This window comes from Lepidochelys kempii, chromosome 3, assembly GCF_965140265.1.
Source record: "Lepidochelys kempii isolate rLepKem1 chromosome 3, rLepKem1.hap2, whole genome shotgun sequence".
NCBI classification, from domain to species: Eukaryota; Metazoa; Chordata; order Testudines; family Cheloniidae; genus Lepidochelys; species Lepidochelys kempii.
The window spans coordinates 87483371-87505756 of record NC_133258.1 but is presented as its reverse complement, the minus strand read 5'-3'; the positions used below and the strand labels follow the sequence as shown (position 1 = coordinate 87505756).

Below are 22386 nucleotides of genomic sequence, written 5' to 3'. Positions count from 1 at the left end.
TCAGTGATTTGGTGCTTCCTGATAACTTGACAAGGAAAAAAAAAAAAAAAAAGAAAGGACACCTCAGACCTTTCTTTTTAAAAAAAAAATCTTGGATTTAAATATAAAGGAATTTATTTAAAAATGACATTGACTATAGGGCCATGACATTTGATGTCTTGAACAGTTTTTTTTTTTTTTAAAACAACTGTATTATAAAAACCCTGAGTAAAGTGGTTATAAAATGAACACTTCAATTGATGTACTCCAAGAATGACACTGTTGTGGAGGATCTCATTTTACATCCATTTATTTCATCCTGTGGCCATTATAGCATAATATTCAATACATATCTAAAACTATAGAGAAATACCAGGGTGAAGAGAGTACATACAAGCCAAAATTAAAGTGGTAGACAGCTGAATAAAAATAAGTATGCATTCAGCAGGAATCCATTGCAGTTAATTCTGTTCTTTTGGGAACAAGGTGCTAATGTGCCATTTTCTCATAAAATGAATCATAATTACTTCCAAAGAAAGCTTCTGCTGAAAATTTTGATAGAAGCAAGTGTAATACTAAACTTTCTCCTAAGTTTATAGGAGAAAGTTTCTTGAATCAATTTCCACCCTCTGAACACCATTACTACTTTACATAAGCCTACTGTTTTATTAAGGCATAACATGCCCTGAGCAATATGTTGGAAATTAGCCAAACAGCCTAACAATTAAAGGCAAGCACCAAGCAACTATTTTTATAGGCAAATTTAGCAATCCCCTTTGTAACTCATTTGTAGTTGGGAGTAACATATTTGAGAAAGATATTGCTTTTAAATGCTGAGCAGACTGCAGGAAAACAAATGTTTTTACGCTACATATTTCAAACTGGTGGTCTAAAACTAGAAGTAGAAGTGGCATAACAAAACAAATGGACCATTTATTTTCAGTGCCTAACTTTAGGCAACCAGTTTAGAAAAATTTGGCCTAAGACCATATTCTTACACCCTATCCAATATAATCCAAGTCAAACATTAACTTTAAGAGGTAGGAATCGAGTGTGCTGTATACAACTGGTCTTAAACCACGATGGAACCTGGGCAACAGCAATCTTACTATGCCATCATGTTCTCAGATTGGCTTCCAGTCTTTTGTTCAAAAAAGCAGAGGCTGTGAGCCATCTGGAGATATTGCTTATAAATTTCTTCATAATAAAGACTTGGAATATTACTGAATCCAAAATTCTAAACCATTTCTAAAGATAGCATTAATGGCACACAAGATCCTTCTCTATGCAAATTTAAGCCATACTTGCTAGTCCATTTACAGCTATCAGAGGATCCATAAAAGAAACACAACCAAGTTATACATTTTATTCACATTTATTTTTCGCTTTTAGTGTGCTCACAGAAAATTAGAACACCTTAAGCAGGAGTTTAATAGCAATTTTTGTAAGCAAAGTTACATTCCATCTCTAAGTCAAATTGGTCAAAGCTTCTCCAGTATTTACAAAAACATGATAGACAAGATGCTACACAAAAACCATTGCATCTGAAGAGTTTTCCTTTATTTTCAAAGACAACTGGAAAAGAAAGCATTGTCTGCTGTAATCAAAAACATACCACAGTATAAACAGTAACCATTCCACTTATCACAGCTTGATTGAGTTTAAAATTTGTTTTAAAAGGTCCAAGATGACTGCAGTTTTACAAAAATGGGCAGGGTGGAAAGAGTTGCAAACTTCATGTGCTTCTGGATATCAAGATTTGTTTTTATACAATAGTCACAGTTAAAAACACCCTGCTGGTAATACATAATTACACTTTATTAAGGTCATAAACCAGCAATAAACAATAAAGCCTATACAACTTGTATTTCTACTTAATCACTGACTGGTACAGCTAACATGAGATAAGTGAAAAGTTCCTATGGTTTAAATGAATTCCTAAGACTATGATCTTTTTTTTTTCTGGGTATTGATTTTTTCCTTTCCTTCTTAGTCAAGACTTGTAGTGTTGTAAACCTTATAGAACATCTGCCTCACAAAATACATTGTAATAACTTTCTTTTAAAAAAGACTAACCCCTTACATTGTTTCTCGTGGCACATTCTCTTGGCAATTATGTGCATCACTAATTCCTCATTGTGGCCCCTATCACTTCATTTGATATCCCTTATTGACCCCACCCATCTCCTTCATATATGGGCATGTCCATAGATTGACAAAGAAAGTTTACATTTTGAATAAAAGATGCAAAGTATGCAAAAACATTAATACTGATGCAAAAAAAAAAAAAGGAACAAGGCAGAGGGAGCTGTTTAGTCTCCCCTCTACCTGTTGGAATGGTGGTAACAGAATTATTTGAGATGGGATCTGTGGGGAGAGAAAAAAAAGAGAAAGACATCTTTTAAATCAATCCCTGGTTGTAGACAAGTTCTCCAAAACCAGTACCTGGCACCACTCCAACAAACAAACAGGGGGAGAAAAGTTCTTGGATTATCTCAAAATTGCCATGTTTACTCTGCCAATTCAGCTGGTGGGGCTTCTGGACTAGACTCAGATGGGGTTTCCTGTGTAGGAAGTGCTGCCTCTTCTACTTTGGGTGCCTCTTGTTCAGTTGAGGTGGCCTCAGTTGTAGCACTAGGGGCAGGGGCAGAGGCACCTGGTGCCTCTTCTGGTTTATCCTCAGGCTTTTGCTCTTCAACAGGGTTGGCCTCTTCTCCTGCAGGCTTCTCTGGTGCGGTCTCTTCTGATTTTGCTTCCTGAGAGTCACCAGTCTCCTCCTTTGTTTCCTCTGTGCCACTAGCTGCAGCAGCGCAGGACTCCTCTTGGGCAGGTTTGCCCTCCTCATTGCTTGTAGCTTCTGGGGAAGTAGCTGCTTCATCTTTCCCTCCCTCTGCAGAGGAAGCTGCACCTTCGTTCTCTGCTCCTTCCCCAGCCTCCTTTTTGTTCTTTTTAAAGGAGAAGCCACTTAGCTTAAAGGACTTTTTGAAGGAAAAGCGCTTCTTTTTTTTTTTCGGGGTCTCATTGCTGGAAGATGGGGTAGCTCCCTCCTCTGCCTTCGAGGAGGGCTCTCCCTCAGCAAGCGAGGCTGGCTCAGTACTTTCGGCTTCTGTTCCCTCCTTCTCAGAGGCAGGCTCAGAAGAGGCTTGCTCTTCCTTCGCTGTCTCTTCAGCAGGTGCACTGCCATTTGCCTGGACCTCCTCCTTGCCTGCCTCAGCAGCTGCTGGAGAGGCATCACCATTCACCTTTACATGCCCATTTTCCTGGAAGAAAACAACTCAGTGTTATTGGAGAAAGATCTGCTTCTCAGCCATATCCCAAGCTCAACAGGGTCATCTGATGGAGAACTTAGTTCATTTCCCTGAACCAGAGTCTGCACTTAGGCAGAACTGGATGGAGCAGACAGTACAGACGGTTTTAAGAATACTTGCCATCTTGGCATTTTATGCCAATACTAAGGCATGGTTTGGACTATTATACAAGTCCGAGGATTTGATCAGATCAAGCGATTAACTGCAGAAACTGCGGGACCGTAAGCCAGCAAGTGGCAAGGGGCAGACTCGCCATTGCTCCTCTTGAGAGAGAGAGAGAGAGAGAGGAAGGCAGCACTGAGCATTTTCAACATTCACCCCCCGCCCCCCGCCTGCTCCCCAGCCCAGGCTTCGGGACCGCAGCCCATTGGTGCTGCCCTGGAAACGCAGCGCCAAGCCACGCCCCCGCCTGCGTTCACAGGGTGCCCGCTGGGGGACGCCCGAAGGGTGGAGAAAGCCAGCGCATCCGCAAGGCACTGCAGGGCGGTGCGCTGCCCCGCCCGCCCTGCCATCGTTGCGGCTCTCCGCCAGCAGAGGGCACTGTGACTCCACCTCGCCGACCCCAGCTGGAGGCGGCCGGAGAGGAGGGGGCAGGGGAGAGGAGGGGAGCAGCTGGCGGGCTGCGGGGCTCACGCACGCCGCGTCCAGCAGCAGCGCAGCCGAGGAGAAAGGCTAACAAAGCTCGCCTCGCTCCTCGCGTCCGTTTCACGCCTGCCCCTCCCCTCCCCCGCACCCTTCAGCCAGCAATAAAATCAAAATAAAGACGTGGCTTCCCTCCCCCTGCTGGCTGGTTAAAAGAGGCGCCCCCGCCTCTCGCTGCATTTGCATTTTTAACGAGTCTAAAGCCTCTGCGGAGGGCGAAGCAGCCCGGCTGGCTCCGGCAGCAGCTGCTCAGAGCCGTGGTGGGGGTGCCCGGTGTTTTAGATGCAGGCGCCACTCAACTCCAGCGCCGCCACCCCTGTTGCGCGGGGGGTGGCAGAGATGAGGGTCAAGTTAGTGCAACGCCAAGAGTCACCACCCCCCCCCCCCAGTCCGGACTGCGCTGAAACAGGCAGAGTGACGCGAAAAGCCTCCCAGAGCAAGTCAGCCCCCCGGGTTTCAATCGTAGGTTGAGCCTAGATCCGTAGAGGAGTGGGGGCGAGGCATGCAACAACATAGAGAAGAGCGTGCTTCGCTGCCCCTTCCCCTCTCCAGCCAGCCACCTCCCAGAGGTACAGGCACAGCGCTCTCCCCAACAGGGTACCCCCGGGCATGCCACTTCCCTCCCCTAACCTCACCACTGCCAGTTTGCACTGCAGAGAGCAAATTTCATACTGCTATCTACCAATCCACCTCCCACCAGGGGCTTTTTTGACTATCCACAGACAAACGTCTTCAGAAGAAAAAGCTAATGCACGGAGGAGACTGAACAGACAGAAAAGCCAACCAAGTATCACATTCCTCAGTTTACGAGCAGCGTGGACCCCCTTCAAATAACGCACCAGTGATTTTTATCTGCTCCACTCCATTAAGAAAAATCGGGTCTACAGAACCCTTCCCTCCCCCCACAAAAGAGTGAAAAAGCCATTCCTTTCTATTAAGTTTTCAAGATAAAGGCTTTGGCCATATTCTCCATCTAATATGCCCAAGGCACATCGAAAGGGGAGGAAAAATAAACAGGATGCAAGGGGAAAAAAAGTCCAAGTTTTGCCTTTTTTTTTTTTTTTAGGGTAGGGTTTTTTGGAGGGGTGAGGGAATTACCTGTCCATTCGCCTTAGAAGGAGATGCAGCCACTGCTTCCCCAGGTTTCTCAGCAGCGGCTTCGCCTTTTGCAGCAGTCTTGGAGAACTGGGCACCCATGCTGTCTTATTCAACAAAGAAACTCAAGAGATCCAAAAGGAGGGGAAACAAAGAGCGTTGGATTGGTATAAATACTGGGCGAGCAGCAACACACACACACACACACACCAGAGGGGGGGAAAAAGAGAAGAGAGAACAGAACCGATTTATATGCACTCCTTTTAAAAATTTAAGTTGAAGAGATCAAAAAGCAGCAGCACAGGAGGAAGGGGGGAAAAAGGAGGGAAAAAAGTCGAGCAAAAAAAAAAAGAGCCCAAGTTTAGTAAAAAGAAGTAATAAAAAAAATCCCAGATTTGTAGCCGTACTGTAGACAAGGGGAAAATGGAGAAATCTCCCTGGTTGCTAATAAGATGCGGAGTCCAACGCCCAAGTGCACAGATGAATGGGCTTTCCGAGCGCTGACGGCAACCCCCGGCCCGTCGCCGACCAATCACGGCGCCGCCAGACAAAGGAGGGGGCGGGGCTTCCAATTGGAGCGAACAATGGAGCTGCGATTGCAATAATTTGAAATCAGCCTTTGACTGATAATTAATACCACAAAAATAAATAAAGTAATGAAAAAATGCATGCACTCTTTTTTTCTTCACTTAAAAATGATGATGCATGGGTTTATTGCCCTTTCTTTTCGGAGGTGAATTAACCCTGCAAGGGGATTTCCTTTGACTTGCAGTGGCTCCGTTTGTGTGTTTCTCTTTCCCCCATTTGCTTCTGTGTTAAATTAGAGACAATGGTTTGACTTGTGTGTTTGTGATTTCATCCTCTTACCCCTACTCCACTCGCCCCCCTCCACCCTCTGCTGTAGAAGATCAAGGTTCGAGGTGTGAGTTTTTGATTTAATTGCAATTGTTCTATCGCCCCAATTTGGAAGGTATTTAAATCACGTAGATCTAGTTCGAGTTTTGCCAAAGGAGATCACGAGTTGAAATTAGTAGGTCTGTAGGCCAGATGTTGAAAATGCTAAAAGCAGCCGCGGCCGCCGCCGAGAAAGCAGAATCAAACCCCTCCCCCTAGCAATATCGGTTTGAAATAAAATATTCTGAAATTAGCCTACGGGTCTGATTACATTCTGCTGTCTGATTATCCTTGATTTGTATTTTTAAAACCTGTTTTCTGAGGCGGCGACCACTTAGATTTTTGATGCATTAAATTAATGGATGAAGCGACGTTATCAGAGATCTATTTGTGCTTTTCCCAAATGTGAACCCTAAATATATATTTACATTCATTGACTCTCAAATAAGATGTAATTTGAGACTAATTCGCTCGAAATAATACTGCCGCTAAGTACCTGAGTAACAGCAGTGACTTGTGTGAAATACCAGGGATCTGAATCTCTTTTGGGAGGTGGGAGTGGCCTTTGGCATGTCTGGCAGCCTAGGTCTACATGGTGTTTTGTTTTTTTCCAGTTGAAATGGATAAATTATACTGCTGGGAAAGGCGACCTAAACCTCTGTTTAAAGAGCAGTAATGAGGAAAACTGACGGAATTACCTTTTCAAAAAAAGATTAAATCTCAAAATGCCCGATTTGTTTATAAACAAGAATGTTACAGCCATTAAAATAATCAAGGGTTCAGGATTTCAAGACACCCGTCCAAACCGCCCACCTCTCTGACCCCAAAGATCGCATTGTGCTGCAGAATCGGATGATCTTTGTATGTTCGCTGCATTTCAATAACCCTAATATGAACAATCCTTTATCTGTAGCAAGAGGAGAATCAGTCAAGGGAATATTTCGTTTCTTGGGGGCAAAACACACGAAGGGGCATTTGTTTTTTAGATCACGCTCTTATTCTCCCTTGTGCTGCATTTCAGATACAACTTCCCTCCTGCATTTCAAGGAAAACGGATCGCATCCTGGAAAACGCTTAGTACCAGCCTCGATTTCTTTGGTTTAATCATTATCTTTCTTTTCGAAACCAAGCTGAAAAGCGTCTGTAACGATTTGGTTTTATACACACTGCTTCGGTTTGATGCCTTATTCAATCACCAAGTTATATTTCCCAGAGCTGATGTAAATAGTTTTTTGTAGAAGTGCATCGTGCCAGCAAACATATCTTATCGCCCTTAAGGGAAAAGACGCTGGCCAGGCTATCGGCACTGATGGTTGAAGGAAGCCAACCCCTTTGTGTAAATGGGAAAGTCCCAAACAGAAACGTAATCTAGACAAATCCAGTAACATCCAGGCGTTTGTGAAATGCACTTTGGAGGAGGCTGTTGATTTTCTTCACCAGAAAACTGGAAAAAATACCCTCCATCTGCACTTTTTGTGGTTGCTGTGTTAAATTGCTGTGGATCCTAGCTATGTGGCGAGACGCGTCTCCTCCAATATATGCACAGAGAGCAAAAGGATTTGAGATGTTTCTGCAGAACCCCATGGAGGGAGGGCTTCTTTGTTACCCGGCTGCATTGCTTTTGCACGGTGCCCATTTACTGGGTATCGGCTGGTTTCCGTAGCGACGGCCGGCGAAGATTCGGAGCGTTGGGGGGGGGGGGGCGGAGGAGGAGTGAGAAAGCGGGTGGGGGGAGGGAGCGAGAGACAGAGCAGAGCAGATGGACCGTACCCTGGAGGGGGCGGGGGACGGAGATGTAGTTGGCGCTGTGGCTGCTGCGGGGGGGGGGGGGGGGGGGGGGAGATGGGAGTGGCGGCTGCAGGGGCGGGATTCCACAGCTGAGATCGGGAAGGAGTTTCCATGCCTTTGCACCGAACCCGAATTGCGATCCTAGTAGTGTGGCTGACTTGGAGCCGGGGCAGCGAAAAGCGAGCGGGGGAGGGGGCTGATTCCGTGCCAGGGCTTCCAGAGGAAGCATGTGAAAGGGCAGCTGGACTAGTCTGAGGGGAGGGGGGAACGCAGGGGACAGACACGAGGTATTTCCAACACGGAAAACAAATGAATGAGAGGAAAAGACGTGAATACCAGGGGAGGGGAGGGAGGAAGGAATGGGGTGGGGGGAGGTATGGCAGGGAAGTGGGAAGAGGGATGTTGGAGTTTTTTTTCTCCTACATCTAAGCCAGGAAAGGACGGCAAGAGAGAGTTTATTGCAGTGTTGTTGTAGCTGTGTTGGTCTCAAGACATTAGAGAGACAAGGTGGGGGAGGTAATAAGTATGAGCCTGTAGGACACCCTGCATCAACTATGAGAAAGGGACCGAGAGACTTTTTCCATTGGACCGTATGAACTGGAGCCATAAACTCACTGAACATTAAATCCCACCAAATAAGAGTAAATCCAGCCTCATCATCGTATCCACTCATTATACTCCACACCTGAACATAGCAATTATATGAACAACATACCCCCATGTCTCAATGTCTGTACTTTGACCTGTTAACCTTTTACCCGCAATCAGGGATATTGCAGATTATGTATTCCTTACGCCACCCGTTCCTAAACTTTGCACCCCTTGATAACTTGTACCTTATTCCCTGATAACCAGAAACTTCTATGCTTAAACTCTGTACCATTTTCTTTTATTTTAACATCATCTTAATAAAATTATTAAATCTTTTATTGGATCAACTTCTGATGGTGAGAGAGACAAGCTTTCCAGAGCATAGGAAGAACAAGGAGCAAAAGACCTGAAAATCAAGCTGACTAGTATAGTATTCTCGCTGCCTGTTTCTTTTTGTTCCCCCATCTATTTGTTGCAGTCACCTGTTGTCTCTGGTATCAGACTGTAAGCTCTGTGAGGCAGGGGGCTGTTTCTTTGTTGTGTGTTTGTACAGCATCTAGCACAAAGGGGCCTGGTCCCGCTGAGGTCCCCAAGCATTAACACAGCAAATGAATAACAGTGACAAAGAGAAAGCTGCTCAGGGGTGTTCATTGTCATCACTAGGGCAGTGAAACCTCTTGGGAGTGTATATCTGGTGACTGATACACAGGAGAGACAATTTGTCATGAAAAAGAACCTTGGAGGTCTCCCACTAAATCTTATATCCCTGCAGCGAAAGCAATATGATGCCAGGGCAGTTTGCCAGGTTCCTTGTGGTGCTCCTCCTGTTTGCAAAGAAATTATAGCCTTTTATAGATCCCTTTTTGTTGGATTTTAATTAGATCATTTTTATTTGTTTGGATTAGTATATCACCTGATGACATATTGCCTGAAGAGTAAGCCAGAATTGCAAAATCAGTGTAAAAATCCACGTGTTCCCTTGTCCAGGCATGGTGGTAAACCTTTATTCCATATGCCAGCTCATCTGAATTTCAGAGTAATGTCACAAAAGTATTTTACAGAATGATTGTAGGAGTCATGATGGAGTACGTATTGTGATCCCAATATGCTTTCCAGGCAACAGTCATTTCAGTATTTTAAAGCTGTATGGTAAAACAAGACAGCATTACCTATATAAATTCTTCCAGACAGATGGTACATGCTGATCAACCAGTTGTACAACAATCCAAAAGTATACATACACATACACTACCTCTCACAAGTTCCCAACAAACCCTTCCAGCTAATCTTCTGGCTGTCCACCATCACACATTGCCTCTTCTGCCCCCAACGCACACATATGTTTTAGGGTAGATTCTTCTAAACTGATGGCAGTTAGCAATTTAGATGACTAAATAAAAAATAAATAAAATACACCAGACTATAGATCAAAAATTGTATTCTTCCAGCATGAGCCGCACTAATCACCTTCAAAGGTGCAATAAATTCAATTCATATACAGTCCCTTTCATCCTAAAGCATCCCAAAGTGCTTTACTAATCAATATACAAACTATACACAGGGAGCATTTAGGCTCTCTAATGGCACAGATATACAGTTTAGGAGATAAAGTGAATAAGGATGCTGTAATATCAGATTGAAATTGAAATTCAGGGAAATCGTAGACTATCAGGATTGGAAGGGACCTCAGGAAGTCATCTAGTCCAACCCCCTGCTCAAAGCAGGATCAATCCCCAATTTTTTCCCAGATCCCTAAATGGCCCCCTCAAGGATTGAACTCACAGCGCTCGGTTTAGCAGGCTAATGCTCAAACCACTGAGCTATCCCTCCACCTACTAGAGTCTCTAAGGTGCCAAAAGTACTGCTTTTCTTTTTACAGGTTTTATGTTTCATCTAAAAGACAGCACTCCCAATAATACACATATACCCATAGGCACCGACACTGTGGGTGCTCCGGGACTGGAAATCGGTGAGAAAAAATTGGTGGGTGCTGCACCCACAGATGGCCAAGCTCCCCTCCCCGCTCCACCCTGCTGCCCCACCTCACTTCCTCCCTCTGCCTCTGCCTCCTCCCCAGAGCACACTGCGTCCCCGCTTCTCCTCCCAGCGCTTGTCGCTGCGAAACAGCTGTTTCGCAGCATAACAAGCTGTGGGAGGGAGGGGGGAGGAGCGGGAACACAGCGTCCTCAGGGGAGGAGGCGGGGCTGGGGCGGGTATTTGGGGGAGGAGTCCAATAGGGGCGGGGGGAGGGCGCGCGAGCTCCCACTGGCACCAGGAGAAATTGGCGCCTATGCACATACCATAGTCTATTCTCATAGACCTCCTGCACATTGCAGGCCAGAGAACCTCATCTCACCTCAACTATGACCACCTCATCACTTCCTGCAACATCCCAGGCCAAATCTAAATTAGAAAAGCTTTTCTGATAAACCAGCAAAGCGCTCCTATTGTGTACGAATCTTACGTCAGCGTAACTGTGCTTGAACTGGCATCCATTTTTCCAGCCCCATCTCAAGCGAAGTAAGCTATACAGCTGGCACAGCTATACTGGTCTCAAATCATGCCTAACTGACATGGATATTCCAGCAAAAGTTTGTAGAGTAGGCCTGGCCTCAGTTTCTGTTGCTTGGCGGTCTCTCATATGAATACTGAGCTAGCTTTTCTTTCTTTAGCTTGGGAGATCAGTTGAGACAACACTAGGTAGTGTGGGTGTAAATAGTTACACACTAATAACACACTGCATATGGTGCCTTTCATCCAAGGATCTGAAAATTAATATTACATTAGCATCTGCAGGCCACAACTGAGATTGGGGTCCAATTGAGCTAAGCGTGGTACAAACACACAAGGCTTGTATACTGGTATAGTAAAAGTGACAATAACCCCCACCCCAAAAAAACAACCCAAATGCCCCCACCCCAATGTGGATGTAGTTATACCTGTAATACAGTAAAAAGAAAAGGAGTACTTGTTAGCAACTTAGAGACTAACAAATTTATTTGAGCATAAGCTTTCGTTAGCTACAGCTCACTTCATCGGATGCATGCAGCAGAAAATACAGGGGGGAGATTTTATATACACAGAGAACATGAAATAATGGGTGTTACTGTACACACTGTAATGAGAGTGATCAGGTAAGGTAAGCTATTACCAGCAGGAGAGAAAAAAAATCTTTTGTAGTGATAATCAGGGTGGGCCATTTCCAGCAGTTGACAAGAACGTGTGAGGAACAGTTGGGGGTGGGGGGAGGGCATAAACATGGGGAAATAGTTTTACTTTGTGTAATGACACATCCACTCCCAGTCTTTATTCAAGCCTAATTTAATGGTGTCCAGTTTGCAAATTAATTCCAATTCAGCAGTCTCTCATTGGAGTCTGCTTTTGAAGTTTTTTTGTTGAAGAATTGCCACTTTTAGGTCTGTAATTGAGTGACCAGAGAGATTGTAAGTGTTCTCCGACTGGTTTTTGAATGTTATAATTCTTGACGTCTGATTTGTGTCCATTTATTCTTTTACGTAGAGGCTGTCCAGTTTGGCCAATGTACATGGCAGAGGGGCATTGCTGGCACATGATGTCTTATATGACATTGGTAGATGTGCAGGTGAACGAGTCTCTAATAGTGTGGCTGATGTGATTAGGCCCTTTGATGGTGTCCCCTGAATAGATATGTGAACACAGGTGGCAATGGGCTTTGTTGCAAGGATAGGCTCCTGGGTTAGTGTTTTGTTGTGTGGTGTGTGGTTGCTGGTGAGTATTTGCTTCAGGTTGCGGGGCTGTCTGTAAGCGAGGACTGGCCTGTCTCCCAAGATCTCAGAGAGTGTTGGGTCATCCTTCAGGATAGGTTGTAGATCCTTGATGATGCGTTGGAGAGGTTTTAGCTGGGGGCTGAAGGTGACGGCTAGTGGCGTTCTGTTATTTTCTTTGTTGGGCCTGTGCTGTAGTAGGTAACTTCTGGATACTCTTCTGGCTCTTTCAGTCTGTTTCGTCATTTCAGCTGGTGGGTATTGTAGTTGTAAGAATCCTTGATAGAGATCTTGTAGGTGTTTGTCTCTGTCTGAGGGGTTGGAGCAAATGCGGTGGTATCGTAGAGCTTGGCTGTAGACAATGGATCGTGTGGTGTGGTCTGGATGAAAGCTGGAGGCATGTAGGTAAGTACAGCGATCAGTAGGTTTCTGGTATAGGGTGGTGTTTATATGACCATTGCTTATTAGCACCGTAGTGTCCAGGAAGTGGATCTCTTGTGTGGACTGGTCCAGGCTGAGGTTGATGGTGGGATGGAAATTGTTGAAATCATGGTGGAATTCCTCAAGGGCTTCTTTTCCATGGGTCCAGATGATGAAGATATCATCAATGTAGCCAAGTAGAGTAGGGGCATTAGGGGATGAGAGCTGAGTGTCACAGCTAAATAAAAGTTGGAACAGATAATGAGTTAGTCCATGTTGCTACAGATTATTATAATAAACAATATATCCAGTGTCTTTATTAAATCCATGAGTTCTGGTATCTAGCAAAGTTATGAATTTAAGCTCCAAGGCTTGTCTTTTGAAGGTATGGAGTCCTTTAAGAATGAGGACTGAGAAGTGAGATATGGAGTTATAGTTTTGTGAAAAATGTTCACCAACAGGTGATATCATTTTTTGTGTGTGCGTTCATTTGAGATCATAGTGATTGCCTTGTTTCACCCATACGTTGGGACATTTAGTTCACTGGATGAGGTAGATCATGTGGTGATAGACATGTGTAGGACCCATAGATCTTGAAAGATGTGTTGTGGGAGTGATGATCATTGTAACAGTGGAGATATGTCTACAGGTTTTGCATTTGTTGTTACAGTAGAGTCTGGTGCCACTTGCAGTTGGTGTGTCCTGATCTGTGGGGACTTTGCTTCTGATGATGAGTTTGATGATGTTGGGGGTGTTGTTTGAAGGCCAGAAGAGGGGGTTCATGAAAGATTTCTTTCAGGATGTGGCTTCATGGAGTATGGGTTGTGATTGTTTAATGATACTCCATGAGAGTTCCAGTTAGGGGTGGTAGGTGACAACCAGGGCTGTGTGGTTGGAGGGTTGTTGTTTTTCCTTTATTGAAGCAGGTTCTTTTGGAGTATTTGGGAGGCCTGTACCGTGATGCAATGTATTTCTCTGGTGGAGTGTCCTTATTTGGTGAAGGCGTTTTTAAGTGTGTCAAAGGGTGTATCCTGGACTTTCTCCTGGGAGCATATTCTGTGGTAGTTTAGTGCCTGGCTGTAGGTAAGTGATTTCATGGGGTGGTTAGTGGATCTAATTTTTTTATCTCCTTTTGACATATGGAGAAGCTGAGAGAAAGGATAAATAATCAACATGCAAAAAGCCAGAATTAGCTCTCAAAATTCCAGCAGACCACATAAATGGCAGTGACTTTTGGGGTTAGACCAGGATAAAAGATATATTTTTTAAAAATGTATTAGTGATTTAATTAAGATGTTAAAATTCTTAACTTTTTTTTTTTTTATGTTTCAACTTGTCACATGTAGACAGGGCAAGTTGTATTTTAACACATTATGTGGTTGAGATGAATGTGTTAAAATATAACTTACCCTGTCAACACTAGGGTTTTAAAACACGTTAATTAAAAGAGTTCACAAAAAGAAAAGGAGTACTTGTGGCACCTTAGAGACTAACCAATTTATTTGAGTATGAGCTTTTGTGAGCTACAGCTCACTTCATCGGATGCATTCAGTGGAAAATACAGGGGGGAGATTTATATACACAGAGAACATGAAACAATGGGTTTTACCATACACACTGTAAGGAGAGTGATCAGGTATGATGAGCTATTAGTCCTCCTTTTCTTTTTGTGGATACAGACTAACATGGCTGCTACTCTGAAACCTGACATTTTTCAAAGACACCTTTTGTCCCAGCCTAGACAAGCTCTTAGAAAACACAAATTCAAGAAAACTATGGAAGCTGAACATGGGGGGAAAGCATTACAGAAACTGTGAAGCAATGTGGGCTGCTTGGTGTGCTCAGTTGTATGTCATTTCCCAGAATGCCCTTCCAATAGTTATCTAAACTCAGAGAACACACTGAAAAGTCTGCTTGTGCTTTGTGATGCATAGAGAACTTTCCTGAATGCAAAGAAAGCAACAAACAAACAAAAAGATAATCAAAGTTTACCTTGAGAGAGAATGTTCTTTGTGCATCACCCTCCCCTGAAGCCATTTCTTCTATTGTCCTCCTTGTTACATAGTATCAATGTAGCATATGCATAAGAAAGAAAACATCTTGTCTTCCCAGGGAATATTCAATCTGACAGGATAAAGCAATTTCAATCATGTTTTAAACCATATATACTTTCTGTTACTGAGAAACAGGACTATAATCTGGATAATACAAGTCTCACATTCTAACACTAAATTTTTATGAAATGGTTTCAAAATTTTGCTCCTGATTTCAAGAGATGCACATTTCATGATGTCCTAACCCTCAGCACTGTGATTTCTTGTTTGTTTCTTCAAGCTTTCTTTCAGCCTCATACAGTGCAATCTCTATTGCAGCTATTGCAGCCTGGGCCAAGGCTTTTACTAATGTTTGACAAACTTTTATTAAGTAGATAAATCCAACAACATTTGCTAAGTCAGACCTAAACTGTTCGTATGTCCTGTATACTAGAAAGACGGGAACTAAACAAGATTCAGATTTTTTTATAGGCATTGTAGAGTGTCTTGTCTTTCTGGACCAACCAACACAAACTCCTCCAGTAACTCAAGATAGTATATTGCAAAACAAAAAAACAGCTAACAAACCAAAATAAAATCCCCTTCCCAAAAAAACTCAACCCCCAAAACAAACAACTGCTCAAACTGAAAGCATAAACATTTACAAATATATATTAGTAAAATACCTTTTCATAGGCCAGTTACTGTATATGGCTCAAGCAGTGAAGTTTTAACTGTGTTATTTCTATTTTAGCAGCAAAAATCAGGATTGGGGAGCCATTGCACTAAGCAGTGTACGAACAAAAGCAAAGACAAGGTTCCTGCCCTAAGAGAGTTTTACTTTATCTACTTTACTTATAAGGGAAACACATATTTGGCCTTGTCTTTATTCAGAGTTGCAGTGATTTAACTAGAGGTGTAATTTTATACTGATTTAGGACGGGTCTACGCTGAAAATGCAGCAGAGGTGTAGATGCAGCACTTCAGTGAAGACACTACTATGCCAGTGTACCAGAGCTTCTTCAACTGGCATAGTTACTCCACCTCTGCAAGAGAAAAGAAATCCCCCCCCCCCCCCCCCCATCGACACAGTGCTGTCTATACCGGGAGTTGGGTTGGTGTAACTATGTCACTCAGGGATGGTGATTTTCCACACCCCTGAGCGATATAGTTATACTGTTATACCTTCATAGTGTAGATCTGGCCTTTGTTAAACCAGTGCGAAACCTTATATAGGTTTCAGAGTAGCAGCCGTGTTAGTCTGTATTCGCAAAAAGAAAAGGAGTACTTGTGGTGTAGCTCACGAAAGCTTATGCTCAAATAAATTTGTTAGTCTCTAAGGTGCCACAAGTCCTCCTTTTCTTTTTGCAAACCCTATATAGACATTCTTACATTGGTTTCAGTTTCGTTTACATCAGTTTAACTTACCCCTGGGGTAGAGAAATACATCTGTAACTATATCTCAATATAATATAATCTATACCTTGAAAATATATTTCAAAGTTTATAGTTTTTTTTACTTAGCTGAAGTCAGTAAAACACTGAGTTCATCTAAATTGAAATAGGAGACTCTTAATTTGAAAAAAAGAGTGTCCGCACACAGACTTGCACTGAAATATCAAAAAAATTAATTAAAATGGAAGTGGTTCATTTAGTTCCAAATTTTTTGTTGTTTTGTTTTGGTTTTGTTAGTTTTTTGTTAGTTTGTTTGTTTTGCAGACCAGTCCTTGGCTCATCACAATTCATGCTAAGTAATTCAGATTTACCTTTCTTTTGCATTGCTGGAGCAATGTGAAACAGCTGGAGAATACCAATGAACCGGCTCTTATAATTGTTACTCTCCTCTATTTGTTTGATTCTTTTCAAATCTTAATGTTTTTATTGTATTGTATTATTTTTCAGGCTGCTGTACAGCACCTGCATATCCTGGTGGCAAGATTTATTATTTGTCATTATCTATGTAGCAACTTGTCAGCAAGTTAAGGAAGTACGGGCTGGATGAATGCACTATAAGGTGGGAAGAAAGTTGGCTAGATTGTCGGGCTCAACGGGTAGTGATCAGTGGCTCCATGTCTAGTTGGCAGCCGGTGTCAAGTGGAGTGCCCCAGGGGTCAGTCCTGGGGCCGGTTTTGTTCAATATCTTCATAAATGATCTGGAGCATGGTGTGGCTTGCACTCTCAGCAAATTTGCGGATGATACTAAACTGGGAGGAGTGGTAGATACGCTGGAGGGCAGGGATAGGATACAGAGGGACCTAGACAGACTGGAGGATTGGGCCAAAAGAAATCTGATGAGGTTCAATAAGGATAAGTGCAGGGTCCTGCACTTAGGACGGAAGAACCCAATGCACAGCTACAGACTAGGGACCGAATGGACTAGACTAGGCAGCAGTTCTGTGGAAAAGGACCTAGGGGTGACAGTGGACGAGAAGCTGGATATGAGTCAGCAGTGTGCCCTTGTTGCCAAGAAGGCCAATGGCATTTTGGGATGTATAAGTAGGGGCATAGCGAGCAGATCGAGGGACGTGATCGTCCCCCTCTATTCGACATTGGTGAGGCCTCATCTGGAATACTGTGTCCAGTTTTGGGCCCCACACTACAAGAAGGATGTGGATAAATTGGAAAGAGTCCAGCGAAGGGCAACGAAAAATGATTAGGGGTCTGAAACACATGACTTATGAGGAGAGGCTGAGGGAACTGGGATTGTTTAGCCTGCAGAAGAGAAGAATGAGGGGGGATTTGATAGCTGCTTTCAACTACCTGAGAGGTGGTTCCAGAGAGGATGGTTCTAGACTATTCTCAGTGGTAGAAGAGGACAGGACAAGGAGTAATGGTCTCAAGTTGCAGTGGGGGAGGTTTAGGTTGGATATTAGGAAAAACTTTTTCACTAGGAGGGTGGTGAAACACTGGAATGCGTTACCTAGGGAGGTGGTAGAATCTCCTTCCTTAGAAGTTTTTAAGGTCAGGCTTGACAAAGCCCTGGCTGGGATGATTTAATTGGGGATTGGTCCTGCTTTGAGCAGGGGGTTGGACTAGATGACCTCCTGAGGTCCCTTCCAACCCTGATCTTCTATGATTCTATGATTCTATGATCTGATCCTACAAACTCTTAGGTGAGTAATCTTTATATATGTTAAAAATCCAGTTGCCATGTGAGTATGGCTTTTGCAGACCCAGGTTCACAATTTTCTCCTTCATATTCACAAATAACTTATATTATTATTAGTGGGAGTTGTGGCTGCAACTGTTGTGGGGGAGCAAATAGAATTCTTTGTGTCAGAAATGTGTGACAGAGATGTAGATGTGCTAGGGCTCTGGGATTGGTAAATTAAGAGTTGATTGAGGATTTATTTTTGTGTGTGATGAAGTGAAGACATTTAAAAAGTATTAGGGCTTGTCTACACTGCGAAGTTGTCGACAAAATGTTTGTCTTTCACGGGTACTTAAAAAAGCCCCCTCCATCCCCCACAAAATACAAAAGTTTTGCCAACGCAAGTGGTAGTGTGAATGCGGTTTTGTCAGCAGGAGCGCTCTCCTGGAAGTATTTTGTCTGCAAAAGTGCCGACAAAATACTGAAAAAGAGCGTTTACACATGCTGACTTTTAGTGACAAGGCTGTGTTGACACAGCCTTGTCACTAAAAGCTGTGTGGTGTAGACGAGCCCTTAGAGAGGATGAAGGAGCTTGTGGTTAAGGCACTGGACTGGCACTCAAGAGATCTGTGGTCACTTCCTAGCTTTGATGCAGATTACTTGTGTACCCTTGGGCAAGTCCCTTAATCTCTCTGTGCCTCAATTCCTCATCTGTCAAATGGAGATAATACTGTCTTTGCCAGCCATTTTGAATTCTGCGGGGCAAGGACTGTCTCTTATCATTTGCTTGTGGAGTGTCTAGCATCAGAGGCTGTGATCTTTGGTGGTGCCTCTAGGTGTAACTGTAAATAATAAAACATTTTTTTTCATTTCTCCTTTCCCCCTTGTGACTGGAGAGGTGTTAACAATCTTGACTGGTCCCTTGAAATATGTTAACTACTTATGCTAAACAATCTGTTCCACCATTTATTTAGCTGCAGCTCTCTGACGGCTTGTCTATACTTGAACCACTACAGCAGCACAGCAGCCAGAGTGCCTCACTGTAGACACTAGCTATGCCGATGGGAGGGGTTCTCGCATTAGCGTAGGTGATCCACCTCCTGAGAGATGATAGCTAGGTCAATGGAAAAATTCTTCCATTGAGCCAGCACTGTCTACAACCATGGGTTAAGTTTGCTTTACTATGTTGCCGGGGGATGTGGATTTTTCACACCCCTGAGCAATGTATAGGATGTGGGAGGCGGTGAGGGCTCTGGCTCAGGGTGCAGACTCTGGGGTGGGGCCGGGGATGAGGGATTTGGGGTGCAGGAGGGGGCTCCAGGCTGGGGGGTGGGGCCGAGGGGTTCAGAGTGTGGGAGGGGCTCAGGCTGGGGGTTGAGGTGTGGAGCGGGTGAGGGCTCCGGCTGGGGGTGCAGGCTCTGGGGTGGGGCTGCAGATGAGGGGTTTGGAGTGTGGGAGAGGGCTCAGGACTGGGGCACGGGGTTGGGCTGCGGGAGGGGATGAGGGCTCTGAGGAGGAGCCAGGGATGAGGGGTTTGGGGTGTAGGAGGGGGCTCTAGGATGGGGCTGAGGGGTTTGGAGTGCAGGAGGGGGCTCAAGGCTGGGGCTGGGGACTGAGGTGCAGAAGGTGAGGTCGGAGTGTGGGCTCCGGGTGGCGCTTACCTCAGGCAACTCCCGGGAAGCAGCCAGCATGTCCCTCTGGCTCCTAGGCACAGGGGCAGCCAGGGGGCTCTGCGCACTGCCCCCATCCGCAAGTGCTGCCTCCACAGATCCCATTGACCCCCTGGTTGCCTCTGTGCCTAGGAGTCAGAGGGACATGCCAGCCACTGTAGCCAAATGGACCTTTAGCGACCTGGTCAGCTGTACTTACTGGAGTTGCCAGGGTCCCTTTTTAACCAGGCATTCTGGTTGAAAACTGAACGCCTGTCAATCCTAGCAATGTAGCCTGGTTGACCTAACTTTTTAGTGTAGACCAGGCCTGAGTATATTTCCCAGACCTGAAGAAGAACTCTGTGTAAGCTTGAAAGCTTGTTTCTCTCTATAGTAGTTGGTCCTTAAAAAGGTATTACCTCACCCACCTTATCTCTCTAATAATAAATTAGTTAGCCAAGCAATTAAATAAATGGGATTTATTACTGTTTAAACATATATCCTAGATTTTTCTTGTGCATGCACAGCCACTTCTCATAATTAGAAAAGTCTTTATCCTTAAAAAAAAATATCGTGAATTACACAATTCCAAAATATTGAGGTCTGGGGCCTGATCCAGAGCCCACTGAAATTAACTGAAACCTTTTCATTGACTTCAGTATGTTTCAGATCGGGCCCTAGAATCTGGTCTCCACGGGTATCTCTACACTGCAATTAAAAACCTGCTGCTAGCTGACTCGGGTTCATGGGGCTGTTCAATTGCTCTGTAGATGTTCAGGCTTGGATCTGCAGCCTGAGCTCTGGGACCCTCTAGAGCCTGAGCCTGGATCTCTACACCTCAATTAAACAGCTTCTTACCCTGATCCCTGTGAGCCCCAGTCAGCTAGCATGGGCCAGCTGCACTTTTTAAATTGCAGTGTAGACATACCTTAAGTTCACAATTATAGATAGAGAGTAATTCTGCTGGGTTAACAGAGTAACAGGATTGTGTCTGAACCACTGAGATTTACACCAGTACTAAATCAGTGTCTGGGCCTATATTAAGGAAGAAAGGAGGAAAGAAAAGAGTTTCTGATCATGCGTACTCTACAGTAGACTAGATCCAGGATGATGATTGTTGTGGGGAAAAAAGGATGATGTATTAAAGGTGTATTTGGGAAGGAGAATCTTCACTGTCCTTGTCTGTGTACAGTAGTCATGGCATTTAACTGTGAGAAAACCAATACCCGAGATAATCTGGTTGAAAGGGGTCCCTAGGAAGCTATGAAAATCATAAGTTTAATGTGGCCACCTGCCTTAAAAATTTTTATCCCCTCTGTATAAAAATCTGTATAGAATAGAATATGTCATGGTAATTTTTGTTTATTCCTTTTAAATTATATTTTCTCACACTTTAGATGCAACCCCCAACTTTCTTTCTACTGTACTGTAAATGGCTTGCTTAAGTCTTACAGCTCAAGCAGCAAATGTGGCCTTTTATTGACAAAGACAGATGGCAATTTCCCCTACAGTCAGTTTTCTTTTCACCAGATGACATACAAAACAGTCAGTATGCTATCTAAGGATATACCAAGGCACCTTACTAGTCTCACTTGGTAAAGCTTAAACCTTCCTGGCCTATGAATTGACTGGATAGCTGTTGGCTATTACACATTTGGTTTAGATCTGTTTTCATCATCTATATCATCTATATCCTTTTATTCTTAACCCATATAAATGTCCTTTTTTCATATTTGCTGTTTGTCTAGTCTACAAGGTACTTATTTCCACATTCACATGCTTATTTAAGACAGTCTCTTTCCATCTTTTGGGCATTCAGCAATAGGCTGAGGTTAAACAAATGGTAAAATCCTGGTCCCTCTTTCAGTGAGCCAATAATGCGCAGGCTCCTTTGCCCACTTGTTAAGATTTCAAACAAGCACCTTTGAGCTTTCTCCCATGCTGCTTCTTACACTTAGGAGGAACTTCCACTAAGCACCCACAAAGCCACCTCATTATTCACCTTCAAATTCCTCCTTAAAACTCTCCTTTGCTGTAATACCATGAAACATTAGCAACAGTTAATTTATCGGTGCTTTGATACCACTGTTGTCTCTTGTAAGGGGAAGAGACTGTCTTTTTGTTCCATTTGTACAGCACTTAGCACAATGGGGTCCTGACCCAGAACTAGGGCTGCTAAACACTATGGTAATAGTAATACTATTGAAGGTAATGGCAATGTGTGTGCTTTTTGCTCCTTTGACAGTACTCCCCTTCTTGAATCTTCATCGTCTTTGCTTGGAGTGTATCCAAATCATTTGGCTGGCATGCATAAAACCTTGAGAGAAACTTGAAACAGTTGGTTGTCATGACACAGGCAAAACTCCCTATTTCTTTCTTAGTCCAATATACATCATGTGCATTTTCTTCTTTTTCATGATTTCTAGATTACTTTGCAGATGGCTGTAATCCTACAGTAACATTTTTTTGGTTTCAGAAACATTTCCCATTTAAAGCTTTAATTTACTTACCATGACAAATTCCCTGAAACAGACCAACATTTGATCGGACTCATTTAAATATTTTTGAAATCTAAAATTACAAACACGTTGAAAAAAAACAGAACAACGTTTAAACAAAAAAAATGAATTTCAAGTAACATATAAATAATATCTTATATTTCTATACTCCGGTTCCTGGCATTCTCAAGCACTGTGCATCTTGTATATGCAAAAGCATTGAGATGCAGCTGCCTGTAGAGTGGAAAGCTGCAACCATCCAGCCTACAGCATATGCACACTAATTATGGCAGGAGAAATTATGGCCAAAGCCATTGAGGAAAAGCACAACTCTTGGCAAAGGTGCTGTAGAATTTTCAATGTCCAGACCGAGCAGGTAGATCCATGGTTTTTAAGATCCCTCCCAGGGCTCTACACATTTGGCAACATGCTGGAACTAAATTCTGCTGCAAACCCTGCAGTTTCTGTGATACTCTGATGCACAGTCAGCTGGAAATTCAGCTTCAGGGCAATTAAAAAAATGCACATTTGTATGGAATTAAATATGAAAATGAAGAATTTAATGAAGAAAAGTTCTCCTTGCATAGTTTATGCTGATAGTAAATGCAGTTTATTTTACTCTGCTCTAAATTTTCACTTTTCAAAGGGATGCAGA

The 22386-nt window shown here is 43.5% G+C and overlaps 1 protein-coding gene across 2 annotated transcripts; it reads right to left on the bottom strand.

The window, feature by feature from the left end:
• Positions 1–271: 271 nt before the first annotated feature.
• Positions 272–5508, bottom strand: MARCKS (myristoylated alanine rich protein kinase C substrate). 2 transcript variants are annotated; one of them, XM_073337098.1, is made up of 2 exons: positions 5028–5508; positions 272–3239 (listed from the first exon to the last, which is right to left on the bottom strand). In XM_073337098.1, exons 1-2 carry the CDS (start codon positions 5124–5126, stop codon positions 2490–2492), a joined length of 849 nt encoding a protein of 282 aa, XP_073193199.1. In that variant the 5' UTR covers positions 5127–5508; the 3' UTR covers positions 272–2489. The 2 variants fall into 2 exon arrangements, with proteins under 2 accessions (XP_073193199.1, XP_073193200.1); XM_073337099.1 differs by lacking the exon at positions 5028–5508 and adding an exon at positions 3408–3551.
• Positions 5509–22386: the final 16878 nt, after the last annotated feature.

Bases quoted from the DNA above. Each gene is read 5' to 3' on its own strand.
- MARCKS (XM_073337098.1), bottom strand. From the start codon at position 5,126: ATGGGTGCCCAGTTCTCCAAGACTGCTGCAAAAGGCGAAGCCGCTGCT. The intron at 3,240-5,027 runs GTAATTCCCTCA...GTTTTCTTCCAG, and splicing joins CTTCTAAGGCGAATGGACAG to GAAAATGGGCATGTAAAGGT.